Below are 10,263 nucleotides of genomic sequence, written 5' to 3'. Positions count from 1 at the left end.
CTAAGTGAACTGAGTTGCTAAACCGCTAACCCAGGCACTGCCCTTTGCAACTTGATCCTGCATTTTCAATTTTTTAAGAAAGTAAGGTTGATAAGTTGAACTTAGCAGATCTATTAGGAATCTGAGGCTTTCTGTTGCTTTCATTCCCTAACCTAGGAGACCACATTTTGAGAACCTTTTTTTTTTTTTTTTTTTTTTTTTTAAGATTTTATTTATCCACAAGAGACAGGCAGAGGGAGAAGCAGGCTCCATGCAGGGAGCCCGACGTGGGACTCGATCACGCCTTGGGCTGAAGGCGGCACTAAACCGCTGAGCCACCCGGGCTGCCCCATTTTGAGAATCTAAGCATAACAATTCCACACCTTTGATGTCTGCTTTCATGTCTCAAAACTACCAGAACTTGGACGTTTTCCCCATTGGAATGGAGCTAGTAAAATTGAAGTGTAAATAGAAGTAAGATACCCCAAAGACCTATTGCAGTGACTGGAAAGATCAGGAACCACCCAACGCCAACCCGGAAGATTAAAGTGTAGTGTCCGAGAAGTTTGATTGGACTTGGATTTTGGAACTTATTCATGTTCTGCTTCAAGGAAAAAATGCCCTAGTTCTTTGAGGCTCTAGGAAAGGGAGGCCCCCAAACAATGGGGTAGTGCATCTACTACAACCAAGGAGAAAAGTTCACCAAAAGGCATATCCTACACCAGGGAGCAGGGCTTGACCAGACTCGGGTTTGAAATCCCTTGAGGGGCACCTGGGTGGCTCAGTCTATTAAGCGTCTGCCTTTGGCTCCGCTCATGGCATGACCCCGGGGTCCTGGAATCGAGTCCCACGTCGGGCTCCCTGGGTGGAGCCTGCTTCTCCCTCTGCCTGTGTCTCTGCCTCTCTCGGTGTCCCTCATGAATGAATAAATAAAATCTTTATTTAAAAAAAATGCATTCCGCTTAAAGAGCATCTCAGTCTTCCGAGAGCTCTAGTACATGAGGACGAGCAAGTCCTACAGAAGTGGGCGGGAGGGAACAGGAAGAAGGCCCGCGGTATCCTGGACTTCTCTGTGCTCCGGAGATTGGGAAAGGAGAGGCCTGAGCTTCAGGATCTTGCACAGGGGGTATAGCCAGCTTTGGCAGCAGCCCCCACCCCCTAAATAGTGGGTCACCAGGGAGGGGGCCCCTCAGATCATCCGTGACCCCTGGCTCTGAAGAAGGAGATGAGGGGGTGGACCGTGCTGCTCAAGCCCAAATGTCTCCCAGAGCTGTAGGGGCAGAAAAGAGCCTGGCAGGGTTCCCTCTCCACTGCCCAGCGCTGAGCTCTGAGGGGTGCTCCGTCTCATCGCCCTCTCCTGAGAAGGAAGACACAGTGGAAGGCTTTGTGTGTGTGTAGAGCGCTTTATATACCGAAGCTCAAACAGGAGGTGGAGGCTGGAGATCCAGGAAGCCGGATCATGGAAAAGAGATTCCAGCTCCCCGCAATCACTTCCCCTAAGGCAAGCCTTACCGATCCGCCTCGGACCTCCAAATGCTAGGTTCCCCTTGTCCCCTTCTGCTCTAGAGAACTCGCTCCTGCTAGGGAGCACCCTTATCAGAAGGGAATTAAGACCTCTCCGGGGCCAGCCCCGCCCTTCAGTCCGCGGCCTCCACCTTGGTCCCCCGGGGCACCAGGAAGATGGCCCCATCAGCGGCCTGCTGCAGGGCGTACTCTTCGGGGGAGTAGCTGTTGCCTGCCTCGTCCCGCAGGTGCTGGAAGATGTCACAGTACAGCTCCGTCAGCTGCTGGCGCATGACCTCCAGGGTCCGGTCGGCCTCCCCTCTGGCGCGGAGCAGCCGTTCCCGCTCGTTGCCCAGCCGCTCCAGCTCCCGCTCCAACTGTACGATGGTCTCCAGCTTTCTCTTGCGACAGTTCTGGGCCGCCACCTTGTTCTTGCCCCGCCGTCGGATGTCCCGCACTAAGGCCAGCTGGCTCTCCGTCAGCGGGTACCGTGCCAATAGCTCGTTAAAGTCATCCACCGGCAAGTTGACGATCTTGTCCGTCGGGAAGGGAATCTTCATGGCCAGGGCCCGACGCTCATCCCGACTCCCCGCCTCCCCCCGCGCCGTGGACTTGGCCCTCACGGGGCCTGCGGAGGGTTCTAGGGCTAAGGGGGTCTCTGCAGGTGGCAAGGCATAGTTGGGGTGAGCCAAAGAGTTGGGCATGAGTGAGTAGGGATACTCCACTGGGTACATCTCTACATACTCGCCGCGCCGCCGACCAGCCTCCGTCCCCTCCAGCTCAAGAGATTCAGCGTCACTATAGTTGAGGGATAATCCTGAGTCAGATTCTGGGTCTTCTTGGGGCTTCGGGGGCCCCGCTGGCAGGCCGATGTCCAGGAGAGCCAAGGGATCTGGGAGGGGCTCACTGAGCAGGCCTGAGAGGGTCAGGGGCTTGGAAACCGGTATGGCCATGTTGCCGTAGGAGTACGACGGGTCTGGGACATGAGATGTGGCTGCTGGGAGCTCGTAAGGTGTTGGAGGAAGGGGGAAGCCAGCATCTGGATGGATCGAGCAGGGGCAGTAAGTCGGGGGTGGCGGGGGCCCAGGGTATGGGGCTGGGGCTGGGGTCTCAAACGACGGCTCACTTGGAGCATTTAGGCCCTGCAAGAAAACACACAGAGGTTTGAAGACAGGCTGAGGAAGAGAACCAGCTGGGTCCTTCTGAAAGGTACGGTGACATAACGGGAACAGAGAGGTGCAAAACATCACGCGAAGCCTCTCGTAAGGTTGCTGTGCCGCTATTCCAAGTAGAAAGCAGCTTTAAAAAGCTTAAACGGGGATCCCTGGGTGGCGCAGCGGTTTGGCGCCTGCCTTTGGCCCAGGGCGCGATCCTGGAGACCCGGGATTGAATCCCACATCGGGCTCCCGGTGCATGGAGCCTGCTTCTCCCTCTGCCTATGTCTCTGCCTCTCTCTCTCTCTCTGTGTGACTATCATAAATAAATAAAAAAAAATTAAAAAAAAAAAAAAAAAAGCTTAAACAGGAGCGGCAGTCCCCGAGGTCAGACTCCGGGAAGGACTACCTAACGCTGCAACATTATGGAATCTCCCCCTCTTCAGGGGAAGCTCTCACCCAAGTTTGAAAAGGCTCGTCTTCCTTTCTTTCCTTCAAGAAGACAAGAAGTTGTTATCTGTGATGACCCCCCCAGAACCCTTTCCTGCTGTGGTTATCTAGGGTCAAAGGGTCAAGTTCAGACGCTGGCCATGCCCTTGGCACCCGGCAGAGGGAGCTGCTGAGCGCGAGGAGGGCTTAGGGCAGATGGCAGGGCAGAGAAGGGGGGGGGGGGCAGAGGGCTAGGTCTGGGGGCTGAGAGGCACCTTGGGGAGCCGGCACTCGCAGTACCCTCTCCTCCCCAGGCCCTCTGTCCCTGCCCAGGTGCAGAGAGAAGGAGGGAACATGCTGGAAACAGGGCCCCCAACTCACATCGAGGAGCCACCGTGCTCCAGCCCAGCCGGGGACAAAGGCATCATTGTTAGGCCAACAGACACCCCTTTGTCCAACTGGCAGGAGGCAAGGACCCTGTCATAGTCTGACCCCCTCCTTCCCCAGGCCCCTGAACTACTGCTCTGCTACCTGAGGGAAAGGGGCCCAGCATCTGAGGGCAGGGGGAGGCAATGAGGGAAGAAGATGGGCAGGGCTGGAGGAGAGGGAGTTCAGAAGGGAAGAAGGTGAGCGAAGGCAGGCGGCCCAGGTGGGCTAGAGAGATGGGAGGGGAGGGGCTGCTGAGAGCCTACGCGGCCAATCAGGTCCTTCCTTCGCCACCACTCCTTCCCCTGCTCTTCCGCACCGCTCACCCCTTAATATTCTGGTCTTCCATCCAGATCGCCCTCCTGCACCAGCCCTTCCTTTTCCAGTGTCTGGAACATTCCCCGCTCGCTCCAGCCCCCTGCTCAGCCCCAGCCAGACTCCCTGCTCCTCAGCTCTCCCCTCCCCTGGGTCCCCCCAGTCCCGCTCACCTGCAGCTCAGTGATGGACATGATCTCTTGCCAAGTCAGCTCCATCTCGCCCAGCTCTGGAGTGGGCAACTGTGTCCCCCTGTCCCTGCTCTGCTGGGGAGGACACGGGGGCATCCTACTGGGCCAGGGCCTGGTCCAGCGTCCTTAAAGCCCAAAGTCCCCAGGAACCTGTGTCAAAGGAGAAACAGGGTAAAGAATAAATAAGTTTTAAAAAGGAGAAACAGGTTAAGGCCTCTCGTGCTAGGGACCAGCCACTTTGTCCTGGCTCCACGGAGAGCTCCCGCAGCCTCGCGGGAGAGAAGGCGCGCCCTCGTCCCCCAGTTACGCTGTCCTCGCCGACCAGCCCCTTGGGCTGCAGAGGCTGTCCGTGTGGTGTGATCTCCACCTCACCTGCTATGGCTGCAGACAGGTCCTTGCGAGCACAGCAGGTCTGTACCTTCTTTTGCAGGCAAGGTGCCCTCTCTTTCCCCTTCTTCTTACTCCCTAAAACTGTATCACTGGCCAGGGCAGAAGTCAGATCTTCCGGGGGACTTTTTTCCCTATTTTCCGGGGCGACATCAGGGATCACTCCTGCTTTCCTCCTCTGTCCTCAGTTTTCCTCCTCTGTCTCATCTTCCCAAGATGAGAATGAGCGCTTGGGGATCCCCAAGGAGCGTGTTGTGGGAAGAGCCAAGTAGACAGCCCCTCCTCTGCTCCGAGATATGGCCCGGGCCTGGTGGCTGATAGCAGCCCTGCCTTCTCCTCCTCTCCTGGCTCTGGGCTCCCCTGCTTGGGCCTGATAAGAGGTTTATCAGCTGGAGGCAGCAGAGGAGGAATGGTCTCTGGAGACACTGGACCTCTGTCCTCTGTCCCTGCAGGGTCATCTCGGCCATACCCCAACCCACACAGCCAGGCGGCCGGGGTTCCTAAGGTAATAGGACAATCGTCGCGAAGGCCTAGACGCGCTGTCAAGAGTTCAAGAGCGGCGGGTGTCCCGCAGGCCTGAGTCTGCCGCCGGCTTCCACACCCGTCCCAGGAGGTCGGCCCGAAATGCAGCCGCAGCCGAAATGCAGCCGCAGCCGAGAAGCCGGGCCACCGCCTGTGCCCCGCCGCCCCGCCGCCCCCCGCCCGGCCCGCACTGCCGGCTCCGGCTCCGGCCCTCCTCCTCACGCAGTTCTTTCCGCGGAACCTCTTCTCTCCTCTTCTCAGAAAGGCCTCTCTAGAGCCTCAAAAGCACTTTCCCTTTGGCTCGTCCCCGCCGACCTTCCCTGACCTGGGCTCGAGCTGCCGCGGCCCCGGGCCTGAGGCCGGCAGCCCAGGCCGGGCACTGCTCTCAGCTTGTCTCCGCATCCATAAACCCGGGGTTGCGTAGCTTGAGCTCCGCGTCCTTTTCTGCAGCTTGCTGCTCTCAGGCGCCCTCAGCCCTCTCCACGTCGCCTCCCTCCGGGCCCTTCTCAGCCCACCTCCCCACCCGACCCGCCGACCCGCCGTCACCCACCTCCCGGCCCGCTCTCCCTGCCCCCGGGAGGGATCCAAGGGGCTTTCACGGGGCCTCCTCGGATCTTAGGGCCAGACACGGCACCCATCGCTGCCCCAGAGGAAGGGCAGGCAGGCTGGGGGGCGGGATCACCCCAAGCTGCAGGACCTTGATCGCCACTAGGATGGCCCATCCCCGAATCTGCTGTGCAACCGGCTCCTTGGTTTCCCGCAAACTCAGGCAGAGAAGCTATCCTGAGGAGGAGGCCGCCCCCCGCCCCCCTGCTCTACTGCCCCCAGAGCTGGGAGCCGTGTGGCACGCCCCGCAGTGGGCAAAGTGGGTGGGGTGTTTATGTCTGCCCAGGATGCCATTTCAACACCGGAACCCCGCCCTCCCCCACCCAGGTTCTGGAGGAAATTGCCCAAAGGCAAAGTGAATGGAGAAGGGGCTCAGGGGGCAGGGACAATGACTCTTGCCTCACAGCCCTTCACCCTGCACCCCTCCCTTGGTCCCTCCTCGGGTCTTCCTGGATCTGACCCGTAGCTGCAGTACCAGGAGCCTGCCCTAGGAGGCAGGAGACCAGGTTCTCGCGCCTCCCGAAGGCGAAGGCGTGCCTTGGGGCAAATCACTTCCCCATTCACCTCTTCCCCGAGGGGACCAGAGGCGTCCCTAGCTGTGGGAGGCGGTCCGGTCCGCGGCACCCAGCTCGGGCAGTCACCAGTTTGATTGTGCACCACACTCACCTGTTGTGCTTGTGGGAACTCGGGCTCCCGCAAGGCACCCCAGACCTACTGAATGGAATTCATAGGTGCAGGTACCCAGTGGCGGGCACCTTAACAAGCGCCTGGTGCTTCTGATGCGCAGCCCCACCCCACCTTGAAAAACGCTGAACTAGTCCAACCTTCTGTGTTTACAGGGAAGAACACGAAGCCAGAAAAGAGCCTGGCAAATTAACCCTAGACGCCTCCTAGCTTCAAACCCATGACCCAGGCAGGCTGCCCTCGGGGCTGCCCCGGTCTCCGAGACTCCGTATCAGCCCCTTCTCATGGAGACCAGGAGCTCAATCTCCCCTGAACCTTTGGGACAAGGAAATGAGAATCCACAAGGGTCCCCGGGGGGACCTGGAGGCAGGAAGGTCGGGAAGGAGGGAGTTGATGAGAATCTCCGGATTAGTTCTAACGGCCTGTGTGGTGCAGGCCATGGACCAGCCCCAGGGGAACGTGTGCTCTTCCCCAGCCACTCAGGGCTTGGTGGTGGTCTCTCCACCAGCACAGGCCTCTCCGGCTCTTGGGAGCCTCCCTGTCTAAGGAAGGGGCCGGGGCACAGGGGCTGGCAGGTACACAGCAGGGAGGAGGCTTAGTCAGAACTGCTCAGACAGACCACCACCGGGACGCACGCATGACGGCTCCCGGGAAAGCGAGCGGGCCTCCCTGCGTCCCTTTAGCTTTACAGTAAACTGTTCCCACTTTGCAGTGTGACCTGCACTTTGAGGTCACACAGCCCTCTTCCTCCCCACCAACATGTTCCAGGCAGGACGGGAGCCATTTACAGGGACTATACTCCCCCCGATGGTCCCACCCGGACGGCTCGTAACGCAGGGTCCGGGCACTCACAGAGTGACACAGAGCCTTATACCCAAGGATCCCAGAGGAGGACCACCTGCGAGGGGACGCCTTGACGGGGAGAAGGGGACAGAGAGGGTGCTGGCCTCTGGGATCCTGCTCTGAGGTTTATTAGACCACCCACCTCTCCGGGCATCAATAGAAGCCATGGAAGGATGGGGAGGGATCGGCGAAACCTGGGGCGTGGAGTGGCAGGTGAGCAAGCTGTTCAGAAATATTAGGAACAATCCCAAAAGAGGGGGAGGCACATGAAGGTAAAATAGAGAAACAGAACAGAGGAAAAGGAGAGAGAGAGAGAGAGAGAGAGAGAGATCATCAGTGGGAGATCCAGACTCGAACAGGTGTATAGGAACGAGGGAGAAAGGGACAAGTGTGTGCCATCCCCGTTCGGTCCCTAGAAACCAAGCTCCAGCTGTTTGGGGGCCAAGATGTAGAGAATCCCAGCCCCCAGACCGGCCGCCCCCCTCTCTCTTCGGCTGCCACCGGCCTCCTCCTTCCCGAGCTGCTGGACCTCCAGGGTGAAGGGCTGCCCTGCCGGCTGCAGCGGGGGGCGGGGGCAGGAAGGCCACGGGCGGCCAAACCCCAACAGCCCCGCGCCCACCGCGCATCCTGCCCATCCTGGCGCCTCTCACCCCCCAGGCCAGCGGCGGCCCCAGCTCCTCGCCTCCCGAGCTTCCCAGCGGCCACATGGGGCAGCAGGATGGGTACCACGCACCTGAGCATCGCTCCCCCAGGGCGGCCGTGCCATGGGCTGGCTCCAGGTGCCCCAGCCCCGTGACCGCGGCCCAGAGGACCACCGTGCCGCCCCTGCAGCCAGTCACCCTGAGGGGCCCCGGGCGCTCAAGAAGCCATCTGGGTCTTCTTCCCCCAGATGAATTCCTGGATGTCCACTCCTAAGGGGGGCCGCCGGGGAGGCCCTCGGCCCTCGGGGGTGTGCGGGGAGCTGCTGATTCTCTGGGCCGCCACCTCCACGTCCCCAGCTTGTCCCTGGCCCCCGGGCACCCGCCTCCCGCCCCACCCCGCAGGCACCTGTGGCAGGGTCCGAGCCGGGTGAGGAGAGAGCCGTGGCTCCGGCGCGGAGGCTGGGGAGGCTGGGCCTGCGCTGACACCTCCGGGGTGACGATCCCCGCTACCTCTGGAAACAGGGGAGGGCTGCGCCCCGCCCCCGGGCCATCACTGAGCGCTGGGTGCCGAGGCCGGCCTGAGCACTGAGCACGGGGAGCGCGGCGGCGCCCCAGCCTCCGCTCTGAAGACCTGGGCCTGAGCTCTCCGTCCTTCCTCCAATCCTCCTCCCCTCTCCCCGTGGCCCTCCTCTCCTCCTGCCCCTTCTGGCCAAGAGAGGAAACTTGAGCCCGGTGTGGTTTCTGCCCACACCCCGCCCCCACGGTGCTCGGGCCAGCGGGGGCACTCGGGGCTCCAGCGCCCCGGCCCTGGGGAGCCCAGGAGGCCTGCCAGGCCTGCATTTCTCCCGGGCACATGATGAATCCCAACCTGGTGGCCCTCTCCCGGGTGACCTCTCGACTTTATGCAAGTCGTAACCTCCTTCCTTCTGCCCCCTTGACTCTCTTCGGGGCAGGGAAACTGAGTCATGGCAAGGTGAATGGCAGCTGGAGATAGGGTCCCAGTGTGTCGCGTCCCAGCTGTTTGGGCAGCTGAGCATTTAGGGCATTGCTTTCATTTGAGGAAAGCCTGGGTTCCGGGAGAGAGGTGAGGGAGCTGTTTTGGGGAGGAGGGGCAGTGCTGCTTTGATGTGTCCTTTCACCTGCAGCTTGTCCCCTCCCCCAGCAGCCTCAGATGTCCTGGGACAAAGGCCTCTTTCTTGGCCCCGTTTGTTGCCAGTGTGTGAGGGGAGTTAGGTGTGCCGGGGGCGCCCAGCAGGGACATTATGCACCCCTCTTACAGGGGCCCTGGGTGCCCTCTGTCCTCCTTTCTCCCAGGCGGGGCACCCCAAACGCATGGCCGCCACACACCCTCCGGGCCGGCCGGCACATGTGTGCGGGATATCAGGTTCATCCCCAGCACCCGGAGCGGCTCCGTCTCAGGCCAGCAAGGATCCCCAGAAGTCACTCCATCACCCCTGGGCCTCCAACACGCACCCTAGGCCCAGGCCAAACATCTCTCTCCAGAGACTGGAGGAGGCTTGCTTCCTCCTAGCTTCCTTTCAGTGGCTCTCAGCTGTAAGGAAAGTCCTTCCCAGGTCTAGCTTCAGGCCTTACAGCTGCAGCTTAGACGTTTTCTCTATTTTTTCTTCTTAGAATGTTCAAGTTTGCAGCGGTTTGGCGCCTGCCTTTGGCCCAGGGCGCGATCCTGGAGACCCGGGATCGAGTCCCACATCAGGCTCCCGGTGCATGGAGCCTGCTTCTCCCTCTGCCTGTGTCTCTGCGCCTCTCTCTCTCTCTCTCTCTCTCTCTCTCTCTGTGACTATCATAAATAAATAAAAATTAAAAAAAAAAAAAAAAAAGAATGTTCAAGTTCCATTGGAAACAGTTAAAGACTGGGAGGCAGATGGGCGGCGCTGCCCCCAGCCAGGATTCTCCGAAAGGATCGTGCTCACTGTTAAAATGACAAAATTTTTCTGTCCTGGTTGATAAATAAGAGCTCCTCCGAGTGTTCCCCCCTCCCGCCGCCTCCACATCAGCACCCCAGTTCTCCCTCAGGACCTTCCACAACCAGCAACACAACCGAGCGACCCAAGAGGCCTCCTTGAAGCCTTGGCGAGGGGAGGAGGACCGGTCAACAGCCACCCAACCCCAAGGTCAAGTGCTTGGGGCTCCAGCTCTGTCCCAGGAGACCATGGTCCTGCTCGCATGATGCACGGAGAGCCGGAGGGGACGCGTGGCTTCAGGGCGCGCTGCAGGTGGGGCCGCAGAACCCCCTGATGAGCTGGGCGTGAACGTGGGCCGCACACCTGGCACCTGGGCGCCCAGATGTAGCTCTCAGTGGCGTGGCGGGGGCGAGGGGTGGTGATAGTCACGCCTGTGGCTGATGAAGTAGTGATATCAGGTTGCAGCTAGTGGACACACGCGGAGTGAAAACTGGCTCAGGCCCCTGGTGTGGCCGCAGATGCCACGGTGGGTAACGAGCCTCCATAGTCATTAGTCCGTTCAACAGGGGCTTATCGAGAGCCCACGATGTCGCCTACTACAGGGACACAGGGATGAGTGCCACAGGCCACGCACGTCCCCACTCACAGCCTCGTTGGGGAG

The 10,263-nt window shown here is 60.2% G+C and overlaps 1 protein-coding gene across 5 annotated transcripts; it reads right to left on the bottom strand.

The window, feature by feature from the left end:
- Positions 1-1,362: 1,362 nt before the first annotated feature.
- Positions 1,363-8,386, bottom strand: NFE2 (nuclear factor, erythroid 2). Of its 5 annotated transcripts, none has more exons than XM_072797641.1 (3): positions 8,087-8,386; positions 3,980-4,147; positions 1,363-2,624 (listed from the first exon to the last, which is right to left on the bottom strand). In XM_072797641.1, exons 2-3 carry the CDS (start codon positions 4,091-4,093, stop codon positions 1,617-1,619), a joined length of 1,122 nt encoding a protein of 373 aa, XP_072653742.1. In that variant the 5' UTR covers positions 4,094-4,147; positions 8,087-8,386; the 3' UTR covers positions 1,363-1,616. The 5 variants fall into 5 exon arrangements, with proteins under 5 accessions (XP_072653742.1, XP_072653746.1, XP_072653745.1 ...); XM_072797645.1 differs by lacking the exon at positions 8,087-8,386 and adding an exon at positions 7,773-8,024; XM_072797644.1 differs by lacking the exon at positions 8,087-8,386 and adding an exon at positions 5,604-7,522.
- Between the last annotated feature and the right edge of the window lie 1,877 nt (positions 8,387-10,263).

Source organism: Canis lupus, chromosome 25 (assembly GCF_048164855.1).
Source record: "Canis lupus baileyi chromosome 25, mCanLup2.hap1, whole genome shotgun sequence".
Lineage (NCBI taxonomy): Eukaryota > Metazoa > Chordata > Mammalia > Carnivora > Canidae > Canis > Canis lupus.
Note: the sequence above shows the minus strand (reverse complement) of the source record. Positions and strands in the feature narration are given on the sequence as shown.